The 15,405-nt window shown below is 44.3% G+C and overlaps 1 protein-coding gene across 1 annotated transcript in view; it reads left to right on the top strand.

Moving 5' to 3' along the window:
* The first annotated feature begins 9,447 nt into the window (after positions 1–9,447).
* The window catches only part of LOC111967711 (ubiquitin carboxyl-terminal hydrolase 22-like), a 35,585-nt gene continuing 29,627 nt past the window's right edge, over positions 9,448–15,405 (top strand). Inside the window, 1 exon segment of the mRNA XM_023992994.2 lies at positions 9,448–9,936. Coding sequence (XP_023848762.1) covers positions 9,817–9,936 — 120 coding nt within the window. The 5' untranslated portion in view covers positions 9,448–9,816.

Consider the following 15,405-nt stretch of genomic DNA (forward strand, 5'->3'; position numbering starts at 1 on the left):
GTTTTCTCATGGTCCGAGTGTCCTTTAGGCAAACTTCAAGTGGGCTGTCATGTGCCTTTTACTGAGGAGTGGCTTCCATCTGGCCACTCTACCAGAAAGGCCTGATTGGTGCAGTGCTGCAAAGATGGTTGTCCTTCTGAAGGTTCTCCATCTCCACAGAGGAACTATGGAGCTCTGTCAGAGTGCACATCGGGTTCTTGGTCACCTCCCTTACGAAGGCCCTTCTCCCCCGATTGCTCAGTTTGGCCGGGCGGCCAGCTCTAGGAAGAGTTCTGGTGGTTCCAAACTTATTCCAGTTAGAATGATGGAGGCCACGGTGTTCTTGGGGACATTCAATGCTGCAGAATTTGTTTGGTACCCTTCTCCAGATCTGTTTCTCGACACAATCCTGTCTCTGTGCTCTACGGACAATTCCTTCGACCTCATGGCTTGGTTTTTACTCTGACATGCACTGTCAACTGTGGAACCTTATATAGACAGGTGTGTACATTTCCAAATCATGTCCAGTCAATTGAATTTACCACATGTGGTAAATCAAGTTGTAGAAACATCTCAAGGATGATCAATGGAAACAGGATGCACCTGATCTCAATTTCGAGTCTCATAGCAAAGGGTCTGAATACTTACAGTATGTAAATAAGGTATCCGTTTTTTATATTTTATAAGTTTGCTAAAATGTCTAAAGACCTGTTTTCATTTTGTCATTATGGGGTATAGTTTGTAGATTTAATCAATTTCAGAATAAGGCTGTAACGTAACAAAATGTGGAAAAGGGTATCTTTTCGAATGCACTGGTATATGTACTGTATGTATGTACACTACTGTTCAAAAGTCACTTAGAAATGTTCTTGTTTTTGAAAGAACAGCCATTTTTTTGTCCTTTAAAAATAACATAAAATTGATCAGAAATACAGTGTAGATATTGTTAATGTTGTAAATTACTATTGTAGCTGGAAATGGCTGATTTTTAATGGAATATCTACATAGGTGTAGAGGCCCATTATCAGAACCATCACTCTTGTGTTCCAATGGCACATTGTGTAGCTAATCCAAGTTCATAATTTTAAAAGCTAATTATCATTAGAAAATTCTCTTGCAATTATGTTAGCACAGCTGAAACTTGTCATAGAATAAAAGAGCCTTTTTACTGCTTACTTTAGACGATGACTATCATGGAGCATCAGCATTTGTGGGTTCGATTACAGGCTCAAAATGTAACTTTCTTCTGAAACTCGTCAGTCTATTCTTGTTCTGAGAAATGAAGGCTATTCCATGCGAGAAATTGCCAAGAAACTGAAGATCTCGTACAAGGCTGTGTACTACTCCTTCCAAGAACAGCGCAAACTGCCTCTAACCAGAATAGAAAGTGGAGTGGGAGGCCCGGTGCACAACTGAGCAAGAGGACAAGAACATTAGAGTGTCTAGTTTGAGAAACAGACGCCTCACAAGTCCTCAACTGGCAGCTTCATTAAATAGTACTGCAAAACATCAGTCTCAAGGTCAACAGTGAAGAGGCAACTCCGGGATGCTGGCCTTTTAGGCAGAGTTCCTTTGTCCAGTGTCTGTGTTCTTTTGCCCATTTTTATTGGCCAGTCTGAAATATGTATTTTTCTTTCAACTCTGCTAGAAGGCCAGCATCCCGGAGTCGCCTCTTCACTGTTGACTGTAGTAAACCGTGGGGTGTTGGGTTGAGCGTGCAGAGATTAACACAGAGACAGGGAAGTTTTAGTCCGCAAACAACTTTACTAGGGCATAAAATAAACCACGTAGGTTTGGCTCGGTCCTTCTTCTCAGCTTTGGCTCTGTGTTGGTCTCTCCCCGTCCTGCCTGGCGGTGTGCCACAGTGCTCCTTTTATTTGGCCTCCACGGCTGGCTGGCACTTTCCCCTAATTACCTCAAATTGGAGCTATCCGTGTTGGGGTGCCAGCTCATGTACTCCCAGCAGAGAGAGCCAACGTCGCATCACGTACCTCCCTTCTAAATCAAATCAAATCAAATATATTTATATAGCCCTTCTTACATCAGCTGATATATCAGTGCTGTACAGAAACCCAGCTTATAACCCCAAACAGCAAGCAATGCAGGTGTAGAAGCACGGTGATAGGGAAAAACTCTAGAAAGGCCTAAACCTAGGAAGAAACCTAGAGAGGACAGGCTATGAGGGGTGGCCAGTCCTCTTCTGGCTGAGCCAGGTGGAGATTATAACATAACATGCAAGATGTTCAAATGTTCATAAATGACGCAGCATTGTCAATAAATATAATCACAGTAGTTGTCGAGGGTGCAACAGTCAGCACCTCAGGAGTAAATGTCAGTTGGCTTTTCATAGCCGATCATTGAGAGTATCTCTACCGCTCCTGCTTTCTCTTCTAGAGAGTTGAAAACAGCAGGTCTGGGACAGGTAGCACGTCCGGTGAACAGGTCAGGGTTCCATAGCCGCAGGCAGAACAGTTGAAACTGGGGCAGCAGCACAGCCAGGTGGACTGGGGACAGCAAGGAGTCATCATGCCAGGTAGTCCTGGAGGCATGGTCCTAGGGCTCAGGTCCTCCGAGAGAGAGAAAGAAAGAAAGAGAGAATTAGAGAGAGCATACTTTAATTCACACAGGACACCGGATAAGACAGAGAAGTACTCCAGATATGACAGACTGCACTAGCCCCCCGACACATAAACTACTGAAGCATAAATACTGGAGGCTGAGACAGGAGGGGTCAGGAGACACTGTGGCCCATCCAATGATACCCCGGACAGGGCCAAACAAACAGGATATAACCCACCCACTTTGCCAAAGCACAGCCCCACACCACTAGAGGGATATCTTCAACCACCAATCCCATCCTGAGACAAGGCCGAGTATAGCCCACGAAGATCTCCGCACGGCACAACCCAAGGGGGGGGGGGTGCAACCCAGACAGGAAGACACGTCAGTAACTCAACCCACTCAAGTGACGCACCCCTCCTAGGGACGGCATGGAAGAGCACCAGTAAGCCAGTGACTCAGCCTGTAATAGGGTTAGAGGCAGAGAATCCCAGTGGAGAGAGGGGAACCAGCCAGGCAGAGACAGCAAGGGCGGTTCAGTGATCCAGAGAATTTCCGTTCACCTTCACACTCCTGGGCCAGACTACACTCAATCATATGACCTACTGAAGAGATGAGTCTTCAGTAAAGACTTAAAGTTTGAGACTGAGTATGCGTTTCTCACAGGGGTAGGCAGACAAATTCCATAAAAAATGGAGCTCTATAGGGAGAAAGCCCTGCCTCCAGCTGTTTGCTTAGAAATTCTAGGGACAATCAGGAGGCCTGCGTCTTGTGACCGTAGCGTACGTGTAGGTATGTACGGCAGGACCAAATCGGAAAGATAGGTAGGAGCAAGCCCATGTAATGCTTTGTAGGTTAGCAGTAAAACTTGAAATCAGCCCTTGCCTTAACAGGAAGCCAGTGTAGGGAGGCTAGCATGGAGTAATATGTAAATTTGTTTGGTTCTAGTCAGGATTCTAGCAGCCGTATTTAGCACTAACTGAAGTTTATTTAGTGCTTTATCCGGGTAGCCGGAAAGTAGAGCATTGCAGTAGTCTAACCTAGAAGTAACAAAAGCATGGATTCATTTTTTCTGCATCATTTTTGGACAGAAAGTTTCTGATTTTTGCAATGTTACGTAGATGGAAAAAAAGCTGTCCGTGAAACAGTCTTGATATGTTAGTCAAAAGAGAGATCAGGGTCCAGAGTAACACCGAGGTCCTTCACAGTTTTATTTGAGACGACTGTGCAACCATCAAGATTAATTGTCAGATTCAACAGAAGATCTCTTTGTTTCTTGGGACCTAGAACAAGCATCTCTGTTTTGTCCGAGTTTAAAAGTAAAAAGTTTGCAGCCATCCACTTCCTTATGTCTGAAACACAGGCTTCTACGGAGGGCAATTTTGGGGCTTCACCATGTTTCATTGAAATGTACACTGTGTGTCATCCGCATAGCGATGAAAGTTAACATTGTGTTTTCGAATGACACCCCAAGAGGTAAAATATATAGTGAAAAAAATAGTGGTCCTAAAACGGAACCTTGAGGAACACCGAAATGTACAGTTGATTTGTAGGAGGACAAACCATTCACAGGACAAACTGATATCTTTCCGACAGATAAGATCTAAACCAGGCCAGAACTTATCCGTGTAGACCAATTTGGGTTTCCAATCTCTCCAAAAGAATGTGGTGATCGATGGTATCAAAAGCAGCACTAAGGTTTAGGAGCACGAGGACAGATGCAGAGCCTCGGTCTGACGCCATTAAAAGGTAATTTACAACTTCACAGTGCAGTCTCAGTGCTATGATGGGGTCTAAAACCAGACAGAACCATTTTGTATACATTGTTTGTCTTCAGGAAGGCAGTGAGCTGCTGCGCAACAGCTTTTTCTAAAATTTTTGAGAGGAATGAGATTCGATATAGGCCGATAGTTTTTTGTATTTTCTGGGTCAAGGTTTGGCTTTTTCAAGAGAGGCTTTATTACTGCCACTTTTAGTGAGTTTTGTACACATCCGGTGGATAGAGAGCCGTTTATTATGTTCAACAGGAGGCCAAACACAGGAAGCAGCTCTTTCAGTAGTTTAGTTGGAATAGGGTTCAGTATGCAGCTTGAAGGTTTAGAGGCCATGATTATTTTCATCATTGTGTCAAGAGATATAGTACTAAAACACTTGAGTGTCTCTCTTGATCCTAGGTCCTGGCAGAGTTGTGCAGACTCAGGACAACTGAGCTTTGGAGGAAGGAATATGCAGATTTAAAGAGGAGTCCGTAATTTGCTTTCTAATGATCATGATCTTTTCCTCAACGAAGTTCATGAATTTATTACTGCTGAAGTGAAAGCCATCCTCTCTTGGGGAATGCTGCTTTTTAGTTAGCTTTGCGAAAGTATCTCAAAATAAAATTTCGGATTGTTCTTATTTCCTCAATTAAGTTGGAAAATAGGATGATCGAGCAGGAGTGAGGGCTCTTCGAAGCGGACTCCGAGCGGACGTACTTCTTTCAAGCTAGTCGAAGACTTCCAGTTTGGTGTGGCGCCATTTCCGTTCCAATTTTCTGGAAGCTTGCTTCAGAGCTCGGGTATTTTCTGTATACCAGGGAGCTAGTTTCTTATGACAATATGTTTTTAACATTCTCTGGTCTGAGGAAACAAAGATTTAACTCTTTGGCCTGAATGCCAATCTGAATCTGGAGGAAACATGGCACCATCCCTACGGTGAAGCATGGTGGTGGCAGCATCATCCTGTGGGGATGTTTTTCAGCGGCAGGAACTGGGAGACTAGTCAGGATCGAGGAAAAGGTCAACAACCCTAAGCACACAGCCAAGACAACGCAGGAGTGGCTTCGGGACAAGTCTCTGAATGTCCTTGAATGGCCCAGCCAGATCCCGGACATGAACCCCATCTAACATCTCTGGAGAGCCCTGAAAATAGCTGTGCAGCAACGCTCCCCATCCAACCTGACAGAGCTTGAGAGGATCTGCAGAGATACAGGTGTGCCAAGCTTGTAGCGCCATACCCAAGAAGACTCAAGGCTGTAATCGCTGCCAAAGCTGSTTCAACAAAGTACTGAGMAACGGGTCTGAAAACMTACCGAAACTTGATATTKTTTTTTTCTATTTGACAAATTTTCAAAAKCAAGTTTTTGCTTTGTCATTATTGGGTTTTGTGTGCAGATTGATGAGGGGGAAAAAAACAATTGAATTCATTTTAGAARAAGGCTGTGAAGTAACAAAATGTGGAAAAAGTCGAGGGGTCTGAATACTTTCCGAATGCACTGTATTTATAGTTTACTATTTAATCTGAATTATTTTAATGTTCCGACATTTTAAATGTACTGTAACTTTGCCTGTTCCTGATAATTACAGGCATCCACTAGGTGCTTCTATCATGCATTCTTACATCTATTTAAAATAKATTTTCTTCAACACCAAAATGTCTCTCACAGACCAAAAGGGAAGACAACTGTTTATCAAGTGCCACACTGTTTTTAAAATTTTTGCCCTTGAAAACCAAACCCAGAATCAAACTYAAAACACATTTGAAACCCTTAGACGTGCCTCCCCGTCCTTCCTTTCAGAATGTTAAATATCAAAGAAAATGTCAACAAAGTGGAATTTCATAGTGTTTTATTTAACACCATTATTTTCTAGGTACAAGATGTGTTATGGTATGCTTAGATGAGTTCATTAAGTGCCATATGAAAATAAAGAGCTATACAAGGTACAATTCAAATATTAATAAATCACAAGGAGTTATCTTTAGCCATTAGATAAACATGTATGAAGAGAGCTGTACAAGACAAKCCCCCCCCCCCCCCCACAAATCAAGAGTTTTGCTTAGATAATAAGGTAGAGCTGACAGAGAGAGCTTTACAAGGCACAAAKTATAAGACCTATTTAAAAACACAAAGTATTAGGCCCCGAGCCTAGATACCACATAGATMAACATATTTGGACCACAGAGTTAGTCTGAATGACTGGAASTCATCTACTATCCTTGGCAGTGTCACACCCTGACCATAGAGAGCCCTTGGTTCTCTATGGGGTTGAGGTCAGAGCGTGACTAGGGGGGTGTTCTAGTTTTCATATTTCTATGTTGGTGTGCCTGGTATGGTTCCCAATTAGAGGCAGCTGGTAATCGTTGTTTCTTTATTTGTTTTGTTCAAAGTTTCACTTAATAAAATATGTGGAACTCAGAGCACGCTGCGCCTTGGTCCGTCTCTCCACACGTCCGTGACAGAATATCCCACCAAACCAGGACCAAGCAGCGTGTTCACCAGGTGAAGGAGTTTTGGACATGGGAAGAAGTCTTGGGAGGATGCGAAACCCTTCCTTGGTGGCAGACGGAAGTTAAGGATGGAGGACAGCGACGACGCCGGGGTTCGTGGCCACAGAAAGCCCAAGGACAACCCCAAGGTTTTTTTGGGGGGGGGCACAAGGGGTGGCCGGTCGAGCCAAGGAGAGTGCCAGAGCCCGAATGCCAAACTCTGGAGGAGCGTGTCGTCAGACCACGGCCACAGAAACCCCAAGATTTTTTTGGGTGGGGGCAGATAAAGCTGGTGGCTGAGCCGCGGGAAGAGCCAGAAACTGTTAAGGAGGCAATGGAGAAGTTGGGAGAGAAAGAGATGAGAGAGATGTTGTGCAAGTGTGTTCTGCTCAACATCCGACCAGAGGATCCGGTTAGCAGGCTGGTGCAACCTGTACCGGCTCCACGCTTCTGGCCTCCAGTGTGCCTCCCCAGTTCGGTGCGTCCTGTGCCTTCTCCCCGCACTCGCACTGAAGTGCGTGTCACCAGTCTGGTGCCACCTGTACCGGCCCCACGCATCCGGCCTCCAGTGCGCCTCCCCAGTCCGGTACGTCCTGTGCCTTCTCCCCGCACTCGCCCTGAAGTGCGTGTCACCAGTCTGGTGCCACCTGTACCGGCCCCACGCACTAGGCCTCCAGTGTGCATTCACAGTCCAGAGGTTCCGGGGACGGTTCCCAGTCCGGAGCACCCAGCGACGGTTCCCGGTCCGGAGCTTCCCGCGACGGTTCCCGGTCCAGAACCTCCTGAGACGGTCCACGGTCCGAAACCTCCTGAGACATTCCACGGTACGGAACCTCCTGAGACAGTCAACGGTCCGGAACCTCGAGCGACGGTCAACGGTCCGGAGCTTCCAGGCAAGGCGTCCAGTTCTGCTCCAGGGCAGGAGCCTTCCTCTGCGCTGGTGGCCAGTCCAGGCATGGCGTCCAGTCCAGCTCCAGGGCAGGATATGGGGTCTGGGCGGGGGCTACTTCTCACACCGGAGCCGCCACCGACACTAGTCACCCCCCTACCCTCCCCATCTGGTTTCAGGTTTTTGTGGCCGGAGTCCTCACCTTTGGGGGGGGGGGGTACTCTCACGCCCTGACCATAGAGAGCCCTTGGTTCTCTATGGTGTTGAGGTCAGAGTGTGACTAGGGGGGTGTTCTAGTTTTCATATTTCTATGTTGGTGTGCCTGGTATGGTTCCCAATTAGAGGCAGCTGGTAATCGTTGCCTCTAATTGGGGATCATATTTAGGTAGCCTTTTTCCCACCTGTGTTTTGTGGGATATTGTTTGTGTGTGTGCTAGTTGCACCACTTATGTTACGTTTCGTTGTTTCTTTATTTGTTTTGTTTAAAGTTTCACTTAATAAAATATGTGGAACTCAGAGCACGCTGTGCCTTGGTCCGTCTCTCCACACGTCCGTGACAGGCAGCATATGTGTGAAATAGAATGCCTTCAGTTTAGGAATAACATCAGCACAGAACTTCAKATCAAATGGCACATCAATAACAACTTGTTTGGATGGAGCCCAGAAAAGTAGTTTGCATTGCTCCAGTCCTGTGTAGAACATGCCCATTTGCAACTGCAAGTAGTACCTATGGGCTCCAGTAGGTTGCAGCTGAGGAACCCCATCCACCAGTTTCACATCAGTGAGTTTGCCAGAGAACAGTTCAGTCAGAGACTCACACTTCTTACTCAGAACAGGACATTTGATTTCTAGAAGTGTGTAAGCCACCTGCTCGTTCTCCTTGCCAAATGTGGTTGCCGAGTTCCCATGGGACATGGAGAAGAGATGCTCCCACACAAAGATCTTACGACATTTTGAGCTAGCTAATGTTCGCAAAAACGGCAAGAATACCACAACGGGTGTCCTCCACAAAATAGAAAGTTCAGACATTGTTTTGTTTTCCAGGTTCTTAAATAAGGTGAATACATGAGGCCAACTTTACCATATTATCCTGGAGGCATACTTACACATCCTGTCTCATTACTTTGCGTGAATGATATCTCTGAACTTTAAACAAATTCTAATACAAAATCTTTGTTTAGCTTCTTTCTATTCTGTGGCTGCATGAAATAGCAAACAATGTGAATTCAACAATGACATTACTTTATCTTTGTACTCCCTGATAAAACAGTAACATCCATACTGTAGTTAGGCAGTGGGTTAAATAGATTCCACGATCCGGATTAGATCCGGATTTAAGCAAGTGCTTGGTTCAGTTCRCGCCCTGTGTACACCCATATGCGAGCAGAACTGTACGCCCACCTTGATGTATAGCGCCGCCCACTGTGCGAAATGTCGTGAAAAGAGTGTGTCCACCAAGGAAAGAGGACCACTGGAGAGGAAGCATGGTGGTCTTTCGCCCAAACGACAAAACCTCTGTATATGTTTCGAACAGTGTGACACAGATAGAAAAATTTGGTTAGTTATAACAATATTTGAGTCTAATGTACAGTACCAGCGCTTCGTGTAGCCAATGGGATTCGTTTAACGAGCGYATAAGGCTCGTAAAAAATAATTGAGCCAATCACAATATCAGTTTACAAATAGGGGCGGGACATAATACGGAAACGATACCCACACACGCCAATCAAAACCAGGCACTCCTTTCCATTGGCCGATCGAGAAATGAATGAGGTGGGGCTTGCAGCAACGCTCGCGGTGTTCTGTTGAAATTCCATTGCCGAACATTAGCTAGCTAAAATAACTGGAACTAAGGATATAGCTTCCGAAGTGTGGCCAACGACCAATACCACCCAAATGTGGATTTAATTGGTGAAAAATATGTCAAAATTCTGGAATGGGATTACTCAAGGATTGCTTTGATGTGTACTGCATTTACCTCCGATTTAGCTGTGGCTACCTCTCAAGCTAGCCGAATCGGAACAATCGGCGGATAACTGGCTAACTAACGTTAAACGTAACTAGCTAGCAAATTCTTTAACGTCAGTACTAGGACGGAGCACGTTTCATCGCTAAAAATACACAAAACGAATGTAGTTACTGTCATGAGTCCAGCCGGGTGCCCCCATGTGAACGGGTTCAAAGTGGATAACTGGAAACAGAATCTACGGGTCATTTACCAATGCTTTGTGTGGAGTGGGTCTGCCGAAACCAGGAAACGCAAGGTAAACATTTTAAACGTTAGTTAGCTAACGTTAGCTACTACTAACTAGCTCAGAACATGTATGCAGACCGCTTCTCGAGAGAACAGTGCCTACAACGTCTCTCTGGCTAGCTGTCGTACATCGTCATTGTTACCAAGTCACACACGAAGAGGCAACTCGTACAGTGTGTGAAATACCCTGTTTTGTTTCTTCCGATTAACTGGTGATATATGCTACTGTTTGCCTTGCACGGATAGACCTTGTTCAACGTTAGCTAGGCACACATTTTCATGCATGTCTTTTTCTCGGCTTGGGCACTTGTAAGTTTAAAACTGCAGCAGTCCGCGTAAGCAGATAGAATTGACACTGACTGAGGGGTGTGTGTGAGAGACTGTTAGTTAGCTCAGCTCACTACCTAAACCCCCTGCGTCTRTTGCATCACAAAATCTGAGTGTCAACTCTGCCCATGTGTGCGCGATCCTGTTTAAGCAGTCCCCGTTCAAAACTTAAATGTAATGGCAAAATGTAGATTTCCGTCTAAATAGACATACCCAAAAGTAACTGATATTCATGTGTAATTACATGATTCTGACATGTAATAACTTGGTATATTTGGAAAGAGAACATCTGGGAGATAGGAGTTGCATAGTTCAGAATACACAAGATCAAGCACACAAGTTTTTATTTTGAGTCATTGACAAGCTATAAGTGACAAGCTATACGTGAGTTATTGATGATTAGAGCTGGAAATTCATCAGATGGCWTCAACAGCCTGTGAACAATAGCAGAAAAAAGTGGGATTGATAGAGCTAACAACTAGAAATGTATTTTTTTTATTTTTTACCTTTATTTAACTAGGCAAGTCAGTTATGAACAAATTCTTATTTTCAATGATGGCCTAGGATCAGTGGGTTAACTGCCTTGTTCAGGGGCAGAACGACAGATTTTGTACCTTGTCAGCTCGGGGATTCGATCTTGCAACCTTTCATTTACATTTTTAAGAGTAACGTCATTACATTCCCAGCTAGCTACATTGCTGGTCTCTCTGGAAAGTATCTTGTGGTTACATTGAAAATAAGTAAATCATGCCATGCTTCCTGAAGAACAWGAACACAGTACTTTGGTTGTCTTATCAAAATGTGCAATAACTCTATCTACGTTTGTGGTACGCCATCAGCGCTCATCAAATAAAATTGTATTTGTCACATGTTTTGTAAACAGGTGTAAACTAACTATGAAATGCTTACTTACTGGCCTTTTTCGACAATGCAGAGAAACATAGAAAAATTGTAACACAAGGAATAAATATATAATGAGTAATGATAACTTGGGTATATACACTGAGTGTACAAAATGCTAGGAACACCTTCCTAATATTGAGTTGCACTCCATTTTGCACCTTAGAACAGCCTCAATACATTGGTGCATAAACTCTACAAGGTGTCGAAAGCGATCCCCATGGATGCTGGCCCATGTTGACTCCAATGCTTCCCACAGTTGTCAAGTTGGCTGGATGTCCTTTGGGTGTTGGACTATTCTTGATACACACAGGAAACTATTGAGCGTTAAAAACCCAGCTGRATTGCAGTTCCACGTTGCAGTGCACACTCAAACCAGCGTGCCTGGCAACAACTACCATACCCTGTTCAAAGGCACTTTTGTCTTCCCCATTCACCATCTGAATGGCACACATACACAATCCATGTCTCAAGGCTTAAACATCCTTCTTTAACCTGTCTCCTCCCCTTCATCTACACTGATTTTAAGTGGATTTAACAAGGGACATCCAATAAGAGATCATAGCTTTCACCTGGATTCGCCTAGTCGGTTTGTCATGGAAAGAGCAGGTGTAGGAAATGTTTTGTTCACGGGGTACCAGTACCGAGTTAATGTGCAGGGGTACAAATTAATTTGGGTAGATATGAACATATAGGTAGGGGTGAAGTGACTAGGCAATAGGATAGATAATAAGCAGAAGCAGCAGCGTATGTGATGAGTCAAAAGAGTTGGTGCAAAAGGGGATCAATGTAGATAGTCCGGGTAGCTATTTGGTTAATTATTTAGCAGTCTTATGGCTTGTGGGTAGGGTCCTGTTGGTGCATAAGTACCGCAATGGTACAGACAGACACCACATACGACTGATAATCTTATGTCCGTTTTGACAGGAGTACWGTCTGGGGATATTACTAACTAGCTGTTGTAAAATCAACATTACATGTATTTCCATAGCATATTAATGTAACCCATGCTCCCATTGGATACAGGTAGTGCTCATTAACATATTAATTCATCCCAAAAGTGTTTGTTGGGGTCAGCGCTCTATGCAGGTCAGTCAAGTTCTTCCACACCAATCTCAACAAACCATTTCTGTATGGACCTCGCTTTGTGCACGGGGGRATTGTCATGTRGAAACAGGAAAGGGCCATCCCCAAACTGTTGCCACAAAGTTGGAAGCACAGAATCGTCTAGAATGTCATTGTATGCTGTAACATTAACATTAAGGGGACTAGCCTGAACCATGGAAACAGCCCTTGATCATTATTCCTCTTCTAAACTTTACAGTTGGCACTATGCGTTGGGGCAAGTAGCGTTTTCCTGGCACCTGCCAATCCCAGATTAGTCTGTCGGACTGTCAGATGGTGAAGCGTGATTCATCACTCCAGAGAAGGCATTTCCACTGCTCCAGAGTCCAATGGCGGCGAGCTGTACACTCCAGCCAATGCTTGGCATTGTGCATGGTGATATTAGGCTTGTGTGCGGCTGCTCGGCCATGGGAACCCATTTCATGAAGCTCCTGACAAACAGTTCTTGTGCTGACGTTGCTTCCAGAGGCAGTTTTGAACTCGGTAGTGAGTGTTGCAACCGAGGARAGATWATTTTTTACACGCTTCAGCACTCTGCGGTCCCATTCTGTGAGCTTGTGTGGCCTTCCACTTCGCAGCTGAGCCATTGTTGCTTCTAGATGTTTCCGCTTCACAATAACAGCACTTACAGTTGACGGGGACAGCTCTAGCATGGCAGAAATTTGACGAACTGGCTTGTTGGAAAGGTGGCATCCTATGAKGGTGGCACGTTGAACATCACTGAGCTCTTAGTAAGACAATTCTACTGCCAATGTTTGTCMATGGAGATTGCGTGGTTGTGTGCTCGATTTTTATACACCTGTCAGCAACGGGTGTGGCTAAATTACCCGAATCCACTAATTTGAATGGGAGTCCACATACTTAAAAAAAAAAAAAATGGTGTAACTGCTGTAAATTTAGCTAGATTAGAGACTATGCCTGTTGGAGTTAGCGTGGGTGGGCAGTGAAATTTCCATTCGCATATATTTTCAAAGGTTAGGTCAACTTCAACCAACTTATCCCACCCTTGCMTTTTTTCTGAATTCATCTGTCAAGTTACACTGAGAGGCTGCAGTGAAGGTTTCAATGTACAGTTTAGCTTCCTTCTTAATGGTTTCAACATTGAAGAAATGTAACAGTTTCTTCTCGGGGGGGCTCAGCTTTCTTAACAGGAACACACACACAGTGTATCCAGTAATGGTAAGGTAAAAGGTAACCAAAAACAAAGATTTATCATCAGTTCAAACACTAGCGTCTTTTGCTCCTTTCTTCGCCCCCTCTTTCTGTCAATTTCTTTCTCGCCCTCTTTCTCTTTATGCCTTCCTTTCTTACTCTGACTCCTTTCTCACCCCCCCACATGCAGTTGCCCCTGCTCCCTGGATACCTCAATTAGGATAAATGGAGTGAATGTTGCATGGATGGAGGAGGAGAACTAACAGGTCAATCATCTGGGGAGGACCTCCTAACGAGCAGTTGAATTGCTCATCGGTCTGCTTTATAAACACCTCGTTTCTGCCCTAAGATGAACAGACCCAGAGAGATGAGGTGACATACRGTTGGCAACCATCCAGGTTGTGCTGTACAGCACACTGTAGCAAAACGTTTTGAAACACAAAATAAAAAGGATAGTTTTTTTTAATCAGGAAAATGCAGGTATTACCTCCCCGTATCGTTCTATTTCAAACCTGTTCCATGTCTCAACCTAGTCTGTTTTCTCTTTTGATACTGTGCCTACCTCCTAAACTCCATTTGAAGAAGAAGCAGTTGTTTCGAGCACASCGTGTGAAGTCCCCTCGCCACCTTGGACCAGCCACTCCTCTTTGCAGATGGGTCTTTGAGTTATCTGATTGTTGAGGAAATCGTAGCGCCTAACAAGCTGTATAGCAGCAGTACATCAATAATTCATGCACATTGTAACCAGCAGCCATTTTTCATGCTCATATATAGGCTACAGCGAGTGTGTTCAGAATACATATGATCTCCAGGCTGCTGGTTGAGATGAGGGGCTCAAGGTTATTTTCTAATTTATGTTACCTCTTGAGAGAGACTAGTTCTGGAGACTGCAGGTCATTGTCCACATGCCCAGTCCCTGCTGGGTTTTAGAGAGAGTGTGTGTGTGTGTCCTAGCGCAATGGTAGGAGGAGTGGCTTGCACACACAGCCTCACACACACACTGTTGCATATTTATGCTTCTTCATAATTCATGGACACAATGAGGAAGTGGATAGWTCTCGTTTCTCATGATTATCAGTAAAATTAACATTTATAAAATGGATTACTAGCTTTTTAAGACTATAAATGACCAACCACCCAGCTTTGGAGTAGTTAGGTCTATTTCCTTACTTTTGAAAGGCTGCTGGCTACTGTACTGGGAGACTTTCAGCAATTGTGCTAAGCTCACAATATGCTAACTTAAATACTCTAAAAATTGCACCCAGAGACATAAAAATTGTATCCATGAGTTTCTCTGACACTGGGTAATTAAACTTCCTGAATCTCAAAATATCACAGTATCCCTTTTAAACATGCTGCAGCGTTCTGACTGGAATAAAAATGTAATGTTTATATCAAAGGGCGTCTGTCATTTGATATACTAGCTCTGAAATATAGCCTAAGGATAACGTTTTTGTTAATGGCTCCATTTCCCAACCAGAASCCATAGATTACAGGCAACAGCCACACTGAGTTAAAGGCTAGAGCTMCCGCTRTCAAGGAGCTGGACACACATCCGGACTCTTATAAGAAATCACGCTARGCCCTCAGACGAARCATCAAACAGGCAAAGCGTCAATACAGMACCAAGATCCAATCCTACTACACCAGCTCTGACTCTCGTCGCATGTGGGAGGGCTTGCAAACTATCTCCGATTTATAAAGGGAAACCCAGCTGCGAGCTGTCCAGTGAAYCAAGCCTATCAGATGAGCTAAATACCTTCTATGCTCGCTTTGWGTCTATCAACACTGTACCATGCATGAGAGCATCWGCTGTTCTGGACGACTGTGATCACACTCTTCGTAGCCGATGTTAGTAAAACCTTTTAAACAGATTAATATACACAGATGACCAGGACGGGTACACAGAAATGTGCTGACCAGCTGGKAAGTGTCTTCACTYACATATTCAACCTCTCCCTGACCGTCTGTAATA

The sequence above is a fragment of the Salvelinus sp. IW2-2015 genome, linkage group LG8, assembly GCF_002910315.2.
Source record: "Salvelinus sp. IW2-2015 linkage group LG8, ASM291031v2, whole genome shotgun sequence".
Classification (NCBI taxonomy): Eukaryota; Metazoa; Chordata; class Actinopteri; order Salmoniformes; family Salmonidae; genus Salvelinus; species Salvelinus sp. IW2-2015.